The 16,120-nt window shown below is 38.1% G+C and overlaps 1 protein-coding gene across 1 annotated transcript; it reads left to right on the top strand.

Annotated features, from left to right (window-relative positions):
* Positions 1–288: 288 nt before the first annotated feature.
* Positions 289–4,324, top strand: LOC125223003. The gene is made up of 2 exons (XM_048125944.1): positions 289–605; positions 2,896–4,324. Exons 1-2 carry the CDS (start codon positions 504–506, stop codon positions 4,051–4,053), a joined length of 1,260 nt encoding a protein of 419 aa, XP_047981901.1. The 5' UTR covers positions 289–503; the 3' UTR covers positions 4,054–4,324.
* Positions 4,325–16,120: the final 11,796 nt, after the last annotated feature.

Raw genomic sequence — 16,120 nt, 5'->3', positions numbered from 1 at the left:
ATACAACTATTCATAATAAAAATGAACTTGGTAACAACGGATAGACTAAAATTATAAATCTGGACACCAAATGACGGAGTGAGACATTTGAATCGTCTCTAATAACTCTTATCCTTCACAGCAGCGTTACATTGTTTAAATTAATTGGTCGAGCATGACAAACTAAATTCGAAGATAACCAGAAGCCCTTTTTGGTAATTTCGTTAGTAATTAATTATTTATCGAAAACATATAAACCGTCATCATTGAATTAAACTAATCGCTTTTCATTCAGTGCCGTGTCTGACCTCTGAATCACTATATACACACACAGACACACATGTATTTATATCAACATATATCTGCATTTTTTTTTCATACGCAAACTCAATTCGCTGCTGCGTTTGGGAGCCGTCTTTCCGTTTCCGTTTCTCGCAGAAGAATTTGGCCAAGTAGCGTTTGATTTCACGTTTCGTGATTTTGCATCTGAGCATGTTTTTGAGCTCGATTCGGCTGCGTTAAAAATGAGAAGAAGCGTGAATGGACCCGACGCGATGGACACGATTAACGCCGCCGCCTCGGCGATCGTATCTGGGGAGACGCGCGGCCATCATACTTCTGCTCAGGTATTTGATTGGAAATGAGGTTTTCGTTTCTTGTTCAATTTTTGTTTTCCGTGTCTTCCTTCTAGTGTTTGATTGTGGCGATTTACGTTTTTTTTTTTGTGCTGGAATTGATTTTGAATAGTTCTGATCCGTTTCGTTGACTCGTTGTAGCTCAATTTTTTAATGTTTTTCTTTTCCTCATTCCGAGATTTGTGGCAGATTGGAGATCTGATGAATTTGATTTTGTATTTTCTATGTTTATTGATCGGTATAATTTTGGATATCGTATGGCTTTGTTTTTGTGTAAGCGTTGATAGAAATATACCACTTAATGTTCACCTTTCCCCCTGGATTTACTTTGGTTTGGTTTCATGGACTTCTGAAGATACTTGAGAATTTCGATTTTTTTTTTTTTTTTTTTGCATTGTTTTTAGTTTGTAAAAGCAATTTTTGGAGTTTATTGTTCAATCAGTGGGAAAGAGGTCCCATCAGAGACTACAGTGAGTAGTTGGATCTACAAATAATCATATAAAAAAGAAAAAAGTTACTCCAAAGTTGCATGTTATGATGCAACTCTGTTACTCCATCATGTCCCTTTTTTTAAGTAGTCTTTAACGAGATATGGCAATGAATTTGGAAGATTTTGTGGTTGCAATGATTAACTTCAATTTCCGAGGTTGGAAGCATGATGGTCTGCAAAAGACGGTTGCATATACTCAGAAACTCATGCTTATCCCAATGTTTTTCATTTATGATGATACTTGTCATCTCTTAGATGTAAATCACCTATAAACACAGCTAGTAAGTTTGCAGTGTTCAAGAATCGGCTTGTCCTGTTCCTATTATACTGACTGCAATTGTTTTCTTTCAGTCGTAAAGTATGTTTATTGGAACTCAAAATATAATGATATGCTATCAATGCATACAATTCGCTACAACACGCTATATTTTTGTTAGAAATTTTGACAGGTAGCTAATATGGCTAGTATTTCCTATCGGTGTCTGTCATGCTTCTTTGTGTCCTGTTTATCACAATTAGAAAATAGTGATTATTTGAACAACTTAGATTGTGAATCAACCTTATGTAATTTGATATCATGAACATTCTAAGGAGTGATGGCTAAGTTATTAACATTAGTTCTAAATGAATTCCCATCCAAGAAATTATCATTTACACCTGCAAGCAATTGCAAATCTTATTTTACATCTAAGTATGACTTCGTCTGAACATCTGCTCTTTATATGCTGATATGCATACATATATTTGAAGCAGAGATGCATAATCAGTTAATCACATTGTAGTGCAACATCATATTACTTGTAGATATGTTTTATAAAGTGCTATAGGTATATCCTTTAAGTTACTGTGTTTCAGGCGCTTCACATGATAATAAAACTCTGTTTGGAAGCCTGTATTACTCATTGTTATGTATTACTCATTGTTATTGGCAATAGGAGCAGAGATATAAATCAACATTATGGCTTTCTATGGCTTTGAAGAAGATCTATCATTATGTGGAGCAGGAAAAAAATATTATATTTGTGAACTAATAAATCCAACTTGAAATCTGACATATTAGTTTCATTCCTATGGTAACTTGAAATTGTGTTTAAAAATTTTATAGGATGACAAGTAAAATCACAGGTGTATGATATACAAGCCTGGTCCCTGTAAAGTGCACCATGTTTTTTTTTTTAAATTATTTCTACGACTATAATTGATGACTACCATCTCATTCACAATCCTGTAAAATGCATCATGTTGTGCTATCTTGATTTTGACCAAAATAATTTTTGTCAAGAACTTGGGGCAGTTTGACCAAGAACTTCAAGGGAATATCCAGAAAACTAGTTCATGTGTTGTTATTCCTGCTTGTGGCTCCCAGTCCTTCATTTAGCATACATCTCGCTCTAGTGACCTAGTCTTGTACTCTTGTTTAAGGATTTTCTGAGTGATATTTGCAAAATAAATTTCATATTGCGACTATTGGTTTGTCAGATTGTTCTTTGAATTTGATGAGCAATCTCTCCGCTATGTTTTAGGAGTACCATTTAATCAGTATCATTGATTAAGATTCCCCGATAAAAAAAGATTGAACAGATCTTTCGATAACTTGATCTTTTTAGCTAGTGACTGATATGCGTTCAGCTTCAAATGTATTATTTTTATGAACTCCAACTTTTTTCTTCATTTACATGTTTCCAACATTTCTTAGTTGATGCCAACGTATTGTTATCACATTAGTTTGTTGTTCCAACTTAAGAAAAATACTACTACTATGATATTGAAGTAGTACTATTGGTTGTGCAGAAAAGAAGGTGGGGAAGCTTCTGGAGTCTTTACTGGTGTTTTGGGTCGCCCAAGAATAAGCGAATCAGGCATGCCATTCTTGTTCCTGAAAGTAGTGCCTCAGGGGCTGATTCCACCAGAGCTGAACATTCATCCCAACCGCCTTCTATAGTATTTCCTTTTGTCGCACCTCCTTCGTCTCCTGCATCTTTCCTTCCTTCAGAAACTCCTTCTGCTACTCAGTCACCGAGTGGCATATTATCTATGACATCTGTATCAGCAAATATGTATTCTCCCGGTCCTGCCTCTATGTTTGCAATTGGACCTTATGCTCACGAGACCCAGTTAGTTTCTCCTCCAGTCTTTTCTACATTCACCACAGAGCCATCTACTGCCCCTTACACGCCTCCCCCTGAGTCTGTCCACATGACCACACCATCCTCTCCTGAGGTGCCGTTTGCAAGACTTCTTGAACCCAACCTCCAGAGCGGTCAGAGATACCCTTTTTCGCAGTATGAATTTCAGTCTTATCAGCTTCAACCTGGCAGTCCAGTAAGCCATCTGATCTCACCAAGCTCGGGCATCTCTGGTTCAGGCACGTCGTCACCTTTCCTCGACCGTGAATTTGCAGCTGCTGGTCATCCCTTTTTCCTCGAGTTCAAAACTGGTAACCCTCCTAAACTTCTGGAACTCGACAAGATTGTCCTTCGCGAATGGGAGTCTCGTCAAGCATCTGGTGCAGTAACTCCAGATGCTGTGGGGCCCATACCACGGGACAACCACCTACTGAATCGTCAAGATTCAGATAGCGGCAATAGATTGCAAAACGAGGAGAGTGCAGTGAGTCATAGGGTTTCATTCGAGATAACGGATGAGGAAGTGATAAGATGCGTGGAAAAGATGCCCCAGTCGAATTCAAGCTCACAACACATGAGCGGGTGGTTAGAAAAGGCAAACGCAGGAGAAAGCTCGAGAAGGAGAGGGGAGGCAGAGGAGGGGGAGATGGAAGGAGGGCATCAGAAGAAGCGAACGATCACTCTAGGATCGAGCAAGGAATTCAACTTTGAGAACATGGACGAATCGAGCATGGGGTCGTCGGAGTGGTTTGTTGGGGAGGAGGGAGGAGGACATAACGAGAAGTGGTCGTTCTTCCCGATGATGCAGACAGGGGTGAGCTAGGTAGCAACATCGAAATTGAAACAATGGTAAGTTAGGACTGACTCAATATATACACTACACTGTTTTTTGACCAGCAGGATATAGCAATAGCAGATTCATAGAGTCGGGCCTGTGTGTCTATTGGTCTCGATACAATTTCTTATATATGTAATATAAATAATACTACACATCATAAAAATGAATAGCTTTGCTTTCGATGTATGCCGTTGGAAGGTTTGAATTTCAAACCGGAAACAAACTTTGCAACGATGTAGTTCGGGGTTTTTTTCAAGCTGATCTCTTTCATGTTTATCTCTTGGGCCCTTTTTAGTATGATGGGATGAAATGAATGTAGGAATGAAATGTCAATTTGTTTGCATTTTCATTCCATCATATCAATGGCCTTAGTTTCTGGAGTTAATCTTATCCTAGTTCGATTACGCTTAGGATTCTTTATTTTAGTAGGGTTTTATTTTAAGTTGGAGTCTTTAGTAGGGTCTATAAATAGATTATGTTTCTTAGTTCAAAGTGGGGAGAATTTGCCTGTGTTGCTTGTGTCTCCCTCCTTAAAGGTGTGGCCTTTTTTGAAGACGTTTAGTCCTTTTTCTTTTATTGATAAACAATATAAAATTTAAAAGGTCACATATGGTCAATATACACACATACAATAAATAGAAAAAATATTATAGTAAAGAATTTTTTTCTTATTCAGTGGTCTTGCAGTTAATCTACAGTAGTAGTTTTCATTATCAAAAGATTTGAATTAAATTTGATGGGTTCTTGATTTCTCGATTTTAGTTGGGCAGTGCACATATATTCTCAATCGTGTTATAAATTAGGTTGGGGTAATATTAAAAGTCACCAACTGTGGGCGGGTTTAGCGGAGAATTTTCAACTGCTCAAAGAGTCTTATGTTGGTTTTGACTATTCTATAAAATAACAATAAAGCACATTTCGTATAAGATTAAAGCGCGGGACGTCACACATATTTAGGGTACAATGCTACTACAATTTTGACATTGTTAAATACTGTTTCTTCCGTCTCATAATAAATATCATACTTTACTTTTTAGTTTGTCTCAACAAAGATGTCACATTTTCTTTGGAAAAAATTCTCTCTCAGATGAATATAAAAATTATATTTTCTCTCTCCATTTAACACACAAAACAAAATCTCCTAAAATCTCGTGTTGTCCCACAAGTGTGACATCTTCTATGTGATGGAGGGAGTACAATTTTGACATTGTTAGAGATCGGAAGGGATCACCTAAGCCATTTCATAAAAACATTTGCTGCAACACCAATAATAAATTGATATGTCGACAGGGGTCTCTTCTACATTATTCTCTCTTACTTTAATTTCTATCAACTTTAATTATTTATTACTCACTCCGTCTCACTTTAGGAGTCCCGTTTGAGTTCAACACGGATTTTAAGAAATGTAAAGAAAAGTTGGTCAAAAAAGATAGTGGAATGTATAATAAAATGTGAGTGGAAAAAGGTTAGTGAAATGTGCGGCCTATTACCATTTATAAAATATTCCAACCGGGACACATAAAATGGGACGGAGGGAGTATCATTTTCCCAAAATAAGCGCGAAAAAGAAAGAAATCATCTTAACTAGGACATATGGAGTATGTTTTAATAAATTGATATTAAAAAGTCATACTCCCACCGCCCCACAAATGATGTCACACTTGTGGGACGACACGAGATTTTAGGAGGTTTTATTTTATGTGTTAAGTGGAAAGAGAAAATATAATATTTATATTATTGTGAAAGAGAACTTTTTATAAAAATGGAAATGTGATATTTTTTATGAGACAAATTAAAAAGGAAAGTGAGACATCTTTTATGGGACGGGATGAAGGGACTACATTTTATTCCATGTTCGAGTCGTATAGCATGTTGATGTATGAGTTTGTGTTTTAATCGGGCCCGTGTTAGGCTGTATCTATAGTGACCATTTTTAGTTATAGTATTATACTACTCTCTCTGTCCTTAATATATAGACTAGTTTTACTATTTAGACCGTCTCCCAATATTAGACTAGTCTAAATATGAAAAGTTTTTAATTAATATCCACCACTAATAATGTAGATCCCACAAACTTCTAACACTTGTTTTACTACCTATTTCCCCTCATTCTCTTAATTCTTCTCTATCTCTCTCTCACTTTACTAATTGCATATTAAAACTCGTATCATTTATAAATTTGTCTATTTTTTGAGGACGGGAGAAGTATTTTTCATTCGATCTCAATCTCCTGTTTATTCCTGCCTCAAATCATCTATCCCAATGAAGATTGGGAGTTATGACTCATTAAATGAAATAAACTAAAGTAATAGATTTAGAGTTATTTTTATTGCTACTAATATCTATTACTATCTTCGTTTCATAATAGGAGTCACATTTGGTGTTGACACGACATTAAAGAAATATACAGAAAAATGGGTTAAATAAATTAGTGGACTATATAGGTCCCCCTTATATAAATTAATTTTATTATAAAAAATAGTGAATTAAGTTTCTTTAATGTGGGGCCTACTTACCATTAATGGTAAAAGTGAAATGTGATTCTTATTGTGGGATGAATTTAAATGGCAAAATGTACTCCCTCCGCCCCCGAATAGGAGTCCCGTTTTGCCATTTTAGTCCGTCCGTAATAAGAGTCCCGGTTCATTATTACTATAAATGGTAAGAGGCCTCACATTCCACTAACTTATTTCACTCAGATATCATTTAAACTAAAATATATAAGTGTAACCCATATTTCACTAACTTTCTTTCACCTACTTTTCTTAACATTTCTTAAAACCCGTGCGAGAAAGAAATGAGACTCTTATTCGCGGACGAAGGAAGTAACTCTTATTATGGGACAGACGGAGGTAGTAATAATTTGTTAGAATGCAGCGTTTGCAGGAATTTAAAATTTTTGTAGGTTAATATTATGGAACTTTAACTAAGGATCCGTATATCAAACTAGAAATACATGTGATAATATATCCAGTTCGTTTGCTCCATTGTAGAGCATACCTTATTCGACACGAGATTTTATATAGTTTTTGCTTTTTGAGAGGAGCAGAGAAAGAATAAAGTAAATATAATGAAATTTATTTTTAGTAAATGCGTGTCAATTAGAGTGTAACATTAAAAAAGAAGAAGAAGAAAATGTATCACTTGGACTGAGATGAAGTAAGAGCATCCACAATGAGTGAGCCAAACAAGAGTGTGACTCATCTCAGCAAGACGACGGGGAGACTGATAAGGCCCTCGAGCATCTAAATCACACCCAAAATCACGTCCAAATCTCTCTCAATCTCCAATGTATCTTTTAATAGTAAAGTATAAACTTATTCACATTCCGTTTATGGCGGAAATCACCCCCTGACATCTCAACTAGAGTTTATCATTTTCTTCTTCTCACTACAAATCAAAGCTCGACATTCTATCAATTGGTACCTCCATTGATTTACTATTCTCCCACTACAAACCATCTCCTAGGAAGCTCTCTCAAACTCACCATCACAATCAATCTCTCTCTCAAATTCCCTCACACTCAATATCTCTCTCAAAATCCCTCATGCCCCCAATCCCTCTCAAAATCTCTCTAAAAAATAAAATCACTCACGACACTATTCTCTCAAATTTTTATCACCCTAATCTTCCCCTACTTCTATATTATCTTAAATCTGACACATAAACAATCTATTTCTTCATATTCTAGCCATATCATGTTTTTTCTCGAGGAATCACAACAACACTCTCCAAGATATCCGTGAAATGCTCGTGGGCTTACACCAGCTAGTCGCTGCTCACGGTGAGTTTTTAGCCAAGACCGGGCAGCAAACACTGCGTGAGGATGCTCCGGACCAGCGGCCAGTCACAGTGCCTACGCGGTGTTTGTCCGCCATTGGTCACGCAGGCACCACTGGGAATCAAGCCCCAAGCCCTGCCACACCTTCGTTTAGAACCACCACGTTTCGACGGAGAGAATACCCCAGATTGGATCCGTAAGATCCAACAGTACTATAACCACCATTACACACCGCTAGACGATCGCCTTTATCTTGCACGATACTTGTTCGATCACCCGACGTCCGACTGGATGGCTTACTGGACGAATAATAATTCCGGCAAAGGTTGGGAGGATTTCTTGGTGGCGGTCTATCATCGTTTTACCCTGGAGATACTTGAGGGGGATTAACATATGGTGGACGATGTCCGTCAATCTGAGCATATTGTTGATGCACCAAAAGAAGTCATGTTGGATCCTTTAATCAGCGCCGGTTTTTTGTGGCATAGGAGAGGTTGTGTTTGATGATCTCGACAATGTTTTCTTAGTTCAACAAACCCATCGGTCTGTTGTTGATATATCACATGACGGTGTTCCTCCTCATAATTGCATCATATGTGCCCATTTCTATGCCAAGATTTTAGTTTTGTCCAAACAAGGAGAATTTGCATAATGTTGATGATCGTGAGTTGTTTCAATTGTAACAACTAGCCATTCCCCACCAAATAACATCTTTCGCTACAGATACCCACTCGATTCCGCCGCGCGATGATACAGTGCATTTAGGCAGAAACACTACCATAGGTTAGAAACTGCCGCCTGACGGAAACCCTAAACCCTAAACGACCTGTTGTAGCCATGCAGCTACTGCTCCTGCCGTGGACTCGCTGCTGCCACGAACAAGCAGCCAATGTTGCAAGCAAATTCAGCTGCTGCCGCTGCTCCAAACACGCGCAACAGCCACAAGTCAGCCGAGAACTCCACCGGATATGCACGCAAGTCCAGATATGAACACGAAGTATCCTTTTCTTGTCTACGCCGAGAACCAAGATCATTTTGGAGGCATTCTGATATTGACGTAAAATGGCTGGTGTCGCCGACTCTCTATATTGCTTCAACACGACGGGGACGTGGAATTGCTCAGTTTGGCGAGAAGAAAGGAGTGTGTGTATTTTCGACCCAGGAGATTTTGAAAGTACTTCCACCTTGAGGACGAGTCACTCATGTTCTTATTTCATTACTCACCTTGAGGGCAAAGTGAATTTCAATCATGGGGTGTTGATAGGGCCCCCGAGCAATAGTTGATTTTGCATATCTTTTGTATCTTTTTTAATTGTTTATCTTGCTTGCTTAGCAAGATATATTTTAGGGTTTAGAATTCTAGAGTATTTTGATTCATTAAGAAATAAAGTGTAAACTTATTCTTATTCCGGTTTTGGCGGAAATCCACCCCTAACACCTCAACTATGGTTTATCATTTTCTTCTTCTCACTACAAATCAAAGGTGTTCAATCTCGATAGATCGACATTCTATCACAGACTCAGTTTGGCAAGCGTCTCCTCCCAACGCGCTACTCGTGGCAAGGAGGAGAGAGGCAATCCAGCGAGACACGCCCCCCACGTGGCGGTTTCTTAGTGGGAGCCCCCAAGGCTATGAATTTAGAAGAGCTTAGTTGACACTACAATTAATTCCCCTTAATACGGTATTTTAATTGAGAGCAAGAACAATAGGAGTCTTAGGTGCTTTTGGGAGTTACAAATCTAGGACTGACGACCCTAGTGTATGCGATCTAATTTGTGTCACATGTGCAATATTTATGTGACTCGTTTAGTAAAGCATGAACGATGCTAGGGTACCATAAATGTGTTTTGTGTAAATCATAAATGTGAAAGCTCTATCCTTGGAATTCTACTCTTTGTCAAATTTAACTTCTTTATTTACATGCTTTGTTTATTTATTTTCTATCTAGTTGATTAATCTAACCAAAGCTCTTGTTTCTCTAAATAGTATATGACTCTTAGTACATGATAGTCTGTTGCAATTATATTCCTTGTGTTCAATATCCCGGTACTGACCTTTAGTTATACTATTGTTGCCTTGTATACTTGCAAGTAGTTGTAGTGCTAAAAAATAGTGTATCACTTATATTACCATTTTTCTCGTTCTCTTTTATTTCATTTTTTATATTATAATTCATTCCAAAATTATCTATAAATACCTAATTCATTATATAATATTTTTCAAACCCAAAACCCTCTTTTACTCATTTTTCTCTCTAATTTCTTTAGACCCAAAAAACTCTATTTCACTCAAGTTTCTCTCTAAATTTTCATTCTAAATTGTGCAAAATTATCTGGCAGAGGCAACTGGAATTTGTTTCATATCAATTTCAACGACTAGGACGTGTTGTCTCCTCATTATCCGACTCCAGGAATCCAAGGCTTGACGACGCTCTACAACCCGAGACTCGTCGTCCAAATAAGGATATCTACCGACACTACGTATATTTTAATTTTTAGGAATCTTAAGGGAAGAGATGGTGAGTTGTAGGTGTTATCGCTTGAGTAAGAGATTAAGTAAAAAGTAATATGAAGCTCATAAATAGTTAAAAGAAGAGAGGAGATGATAGTCGTGGATACTCTAAAAATAGACATGAACAACTGGTCTTATTTCTTATAATATATTATTTCCTATAGTATACTTCATCTGTCTCATGCTACTTGCACATTTTGTATTCGGACTGTTCCCTTATTAAGTGTTGTCTTATTACACTTAAAATTCTAATTTAATTACAGTAATTACTCATGTTTAAAGGTACGCCGTCGAAATGAAAAAGTGCGAGTAGCATGAGACAGATGGAGTACTCTAATTGTTACGTATGCAAGTTCAATGATCACGAAAACAAAAGATATTTCCACTTTGAAACAAAATATTGCAATACCTGATAACTAATGTTGGACACACTATAAAAAGAGGGCTTTACCGAGAAAAATTAATAGAGCATCATATGTACTCAGTCATTAACGAGCACATTGCATCGCGTGAGATCATCGAGCAACAACAATTTTCCTGAGCGTTTTATGAGCAATATTGAAGCACAAACCGTCACACAATTTCCCATGTAACATCAAGCACAATCTTCTTGTTGATTTACCAAGTAAAGGGACTCCCAATAACATCTCGATTTTTGAGAAATAGTTGAGGATTTTTCTTTCTAATTGGCCACGTTAGCACAAAAAATCTAACCTTTTCAATAGGATAAAGAGTAAAAGGTTTCTCGGCAAGTTTATTGAATAAGAGAATTTGTCAACAACTTTAGAGCGAGACAACCCGTGGAACTAAGGGCCACATACCTGTTGGGGTTCGCAGCAGAAGATTTGCAGTTTCAATAAATCAAATACAAGCTGTGTTTAGTTTGATTGTAAGATTTATATCTATACGTGCATACTCTTAGGTTGCATGTAAGAAATCATGCTTGTAAACATGTAGTCATAGTTAAAACTAAATACATGCAATAATACGGAAAATTATACGGTAAGAATACAAAAAATTGAATTAAGATAATCTTCAACATGTTGGTCTTTGATCCCAACCACGGATCTTCTGATTTGTTTCCCTAACTCGGATTTTGACCTTTGTGTGGGCAAACCTCATCAAAACCTAAAATACTAAACAAGAATTGAAGGTAGATATCCCTAGGAATGAAAAATCCTAAAAATCCTAAAACAATCGACTACTCTCTCTCTTTCTCTGGGGACGATTTTTCAAAAGAAAATCTGAATTGTCACTCTTTTTCTATCTTCTGTACTCGTCCTCTTTACATAAAGTTAATATTGGGCCAGCTCAGAAATCCATGGAAGTTTGAATTTGAGTTGCTTTCTCTAATTAGATCAAAATTTTAATTTAATTTAACCCGAAACTTACATACTATTATCAGTCACTACTTGTCCAAGCCATAATTATGAGTATCTGGGACATTTTCTTTTTAAAGTTATTTCCCATGTTAAAAATAGGAATATTCGTTAATCAATATGAAGTATACTATTTGACAATTAATTTATTTTTCCAAGACTGATCTAGTTTAGAAACCTTATCAATTATTCGTGGAATAAATTTCAACTGGCCAGGTTTCTAAAGAATAAAATATCTTGCCATACACCTCTTGTGGATATTATCACTAAACTCACACCGTACACGATTCATTACAATAACAATGCTATCACCTCTTAGATGTTAATGAAAACTGCCCAATTTATCAAGATTCTCGAGTAACAGATGATATTCACCATTTGATAAATCAAGGTAGTTTTCATTTAATATCATATTGATACGCTCGGATTTTGCACTGTTTTAAGGCCCTTATTTGGTCTGTTTTTAATGTCTGAATCGCAATTCATGTCCGTATTTTACATATTTTATCCATTTTGGTATTGACATGTTTTGTGAGAATTGTGCATATTTGAGCTAAAAAGATAGAAAAAAGTCGAAGATGGAGTTCTGGAGCGTTCAAGACGCCCAGCGGCCCGCTGAGTGTGTCGCAGCGACCGCTACGTCTAAAGCGGTCCGCTTCGGAAGAAGTTGTGCTAAAAATCTAAAGACGCCCAGCGACCACTAGGGAGTGCGCAGCGACCGCTCGAGAAGGTCCCGAAGCCACTGGACTAATTTGCAGCGACCGCTACAACTCATGCAGCGACCGCTACACAAATGGGAAGAAGCTTCAGGCAACGCACAACGACCACAGGCCAAGGTGCAGCGGCCCGCTGCGAAAACGCATCGCACGATTTGACCTAGATTTTCTCCAGATTTTACCAAAATTAGCCAACCTTTTCCTTATATCCATAGGATTTGAAATTCTCCCTATATATACCCCCTCAAACCTCTTCATTCATACACACTTTTAACTTGCTTTTTGCCTCACAATTCTAGAGCATAATATTTGAGAGATCTTCGCTGTGCAAGAGGATGAAGACGGATTCAAGTGAAGATCAAGGCTACAGGATTCTACCTTGGGTTTTATCACTTTAGTTCTTATTTTTACATTGCTTTCCCTTCAAACTATGTTTTTAGATTATTGTATCATGTGTAACTAAATTCATAGGATTCTAGAGATCTGTTAGTAACTTTTATTGGTTTATACAATTCCGTTTTTCTATTTAATATCCGTTTTGAATTACTTCATTTCTTCCTTAAGTTGTTCCATAATACTGCATGCTTGAGTGACACATTCGAAGCTGATTTGCTATAACTTGCTACATAATTGTGTGAGAGGAGGTTGGTGAGTTAGATCCACTTAATAGACGCTACAATTAACTTCCTTTAAAACGACACTTTTAATTGAGATGAGGACTTTTCAAGGGTCTTAGGAGCTTTTAGGAGTTACGAATCTAGGATTGACAACCCTAGTGTTAGTAATCTACGCTTGTACCGCAGGGGCATAACTTGTGTGACTCGTTCTATCGAAGTATAAACTGTGCAAGGGTACTGTAATTGGAATTTGTATAACCATAATTGTGAACGCACATTCCCGGAATTCTCTTATCTAATACTCCCTCCGTCCCCGATTAAGAGTCACACTTTGACCGGGAACGAGTTTTAAGAAATGTAAAGAAAAGTTGGTTGAAAAAGTTAATGGAATGTGAGACTCATTTATATATATTGCTTTTATAATAAAATGAGAGTGAATTGAGTTAGTGGAATGTGGGACCTACTTACTATTTATGGTAAAAATGAAGTGTGACTCTTAATTGGGGATGAACCGAAATGGAAAAATGTTACTCTTAATCGGGGACGGAGGGAGTATATTTCATCTCTAGTGTTTGTTGCAATCTGCTATTTATTGTTTTCAGTTTGTTTGTTTTCAAAAGTTTTTCAAAACCCACTGTTTCTCCAAATAGTAAAAGAAGCTTAGTAGAAGGTAGCCAGTCGGTGATCTTATTCCCCGTGTTCGACAACCCGGTCCTGACCTTTAGCTATACTAGATCTACCCTGTATACTTGCAGGTATTTTTAGTGCTAATAAAAATTGCATCAAGTTTTTGGCTCCGGTTCCGGGAAATAATATCACTTTGTGATTGATATCTTCCAACGGACGATTTTACTACTTTGGATTTTACTGCTTTCATTTTTATTTTTATTTTTATTTTCTTTTTCTTTTTAATTTAATGGATCTCTTCACAGGAATGAAGAGTCCATACTCTGATGAACAGCAGGGTGGATATTACGAGGGATGCTACAGCCCCGATCAAGAGGGATCATATTATGATCCAGACTGTTCTAATTTATCATTCGACGCACAAGACTCCTATATGGAAGTTAACTCGGAAATTTGCGCAGGTATGAAGGAGCAAACCTCCTCCAAATGGGACGACATACTGGAAGTGATCATCATCGAGATCCAAGAGAACAGGATGGTGACAAACCAACGGTTTCTCAATCTGGAAAGGAACACGAGCCTCTTGGAGCTGGTCTGGCGACCCTAGCCGTGCAAGTGGGAGAGATGGAACACAAAATGAGGACCTTGGCCACGGCAATAGGGAGCAAGCACATGCCAGGAATGCTTCCGAGTTTACCAGAGATTAACCCTAAGGGAAACTGTCATGCCGTGCAGCTCCTGAGTGGGACTACATATCAACCTCCAGAAGCATCAGACCTAGGAAGGGGGAGAAAGAAGAAAGAAAAGGGGCCGACCAACCTGAGGCCGGCCCCTGACAACCAACCAGCGACCGCTGCAACATCTCGCAGCTGTTCACCGGAAATTCTCCAAACCGCTGGATTAGACATGGACAGTGATACTGACCCACTGCCAGCGGTCGCTGCACCCCCTCGGAGTGGTCCGCTACCCGAGCATCAGATCCCTGATCCAAGGGGGATCGTTGAGGATGGCGGATAGAACTACAACTACACCAAGGGGGATCGTTGAGGATGTTTTGGTAAGAGTTGGTGAATTCATTTTTCCCGCTGATTTTTGTGCTATGATTAGAGCTTGAGGTACTCCCCGAGAGAATCCCTCAATTAGGGAATACGTTCTTGCCACTGTGAACCCCCGAGGAAGAGGAAGAGAGGAAGAAGGCAATAGGGAAACCACGAGGACCGCCTAAGGTGGAATTGAAGCCGCTCCCCGAACACCTCAGATACGCATTTCTAGGACCAGATAGCACCTACCCCATTGTTGTGTCTGTTGTTTTAAGTGATAATGAATGTGATAAGCTGCTATGTGTTTTGAACAAGTATAGGTCTGTCATATGATGGTCTATTAGTGATTTGAAAGGGATTAGCCCAACCATATGCATGCATAGGATTTTACTTGAGGAAGGGCATAAATCCCGAGTGCAAAACCAACGTAGACTTAATCCAATCATGCAAGATGTAGTGAGGAAAGAAGTGATTAAGCTATAACAGATAGTGAAAGGGTTAGTCCTACGCAGGTAATAACTAAGAAAGGGGGGATGACTGTTGTGCCCAGAAAGGATGGTGAGATGATTGCCACAAGAGTAGGGTGGGGAGTTTGCATAGATTATAGGATGTTAAATGCGGCCACTAGGAAAGATCACTTCCCTTTGCCCTTTATTGATCAAATGCTTGATAGATCAGGGGGATATGATTACTATTGTTTCCTAGATAGTTATTCTGGTCATAATCAAATTGCAATTGCTCCCGAGGATCAACATAAATGTGTCTTTACTTGCCCTTATGGGATATATGCTTATAGGAAGATGTCTTTTAGTCATTGTAATGTCCCTGCTACTTTTCAGAGATGTATGATGGCCATTTTTCATGATCAGATTAAAAAGGTAATGGAAGTCTTTATGGATGATTTCTCTGTCTTTGGCAAATCTTATGATCAATATCTTGAAAATCTGGCTATGGTTTTGCAAAGATGTGTTGAGAGTAACCTTGTCCTTAATTGGGAGAAATGTCATTTCATGGTAAAAGAAGGTATTGTTCTAGGACACAAGGTATCTTCTGCAGGGATAGAAGTGGATCGAGCCAAGATTGCAGCCATTGAGAGATTGTCACCCCCGTCTAGCGAGAAGGCCGTGAGAAGTTTCTTGGGGCATGCAGGGTTCTATAGAAGATTCATCAAGGACTTCTCGAAAATCTGTAAGCCTCTTTATAGATTACTTGAAAAAGATGTGAAATTTAATTTTACATCTGATTATTTGTAGGCATTTGAAGATTTGAAGAAGGCTTTAGTGAGCGCGCCCATCCTCATCACCCCAGATTGGAGCCAACCATTTGAGATCATGTATGACGCAAGCGATATAGCTGTTGGGTTCGCTTTGTGGCAGAAGA

Source organism: Salvia hispanica, chromosome 4 (genome assembly GCF_023119035.1).
Source record: "Salvia hispanica cultivar TCC Black 2014 chromosome 4, UniMelb_Shisp_WGS_1.0, whole genome shotgun sequence".
Classification (NCBI taxonomy): domain Eukaryota; kingdom Viridiplantae; phylum Streptophyta; class Magnoliopsida; order Lamiales; family Lamiaceae; genus Salvia; species Salvia hispanica.
This window is presented reverse-complemented; position numbering and strand designations above follow the sequence as displayed.

Excerpts from the sequence above, each read along its gene's own strand:
- LOC125223003 (XM_048125944.1), top strand. The coding sequence starts at position 504 with ATGAGAAGAAGCGTGAATGGACCCGACGCGATGGACACGATTAACGCC. Across the intron at positions 606-2,895 it reads GCCATCATACTTCTGCTCAG|AAAAGAAGGTGGGGAAGCTT; the intron begins GTATTTGATTGG and ends TTGGTTGTGCAG.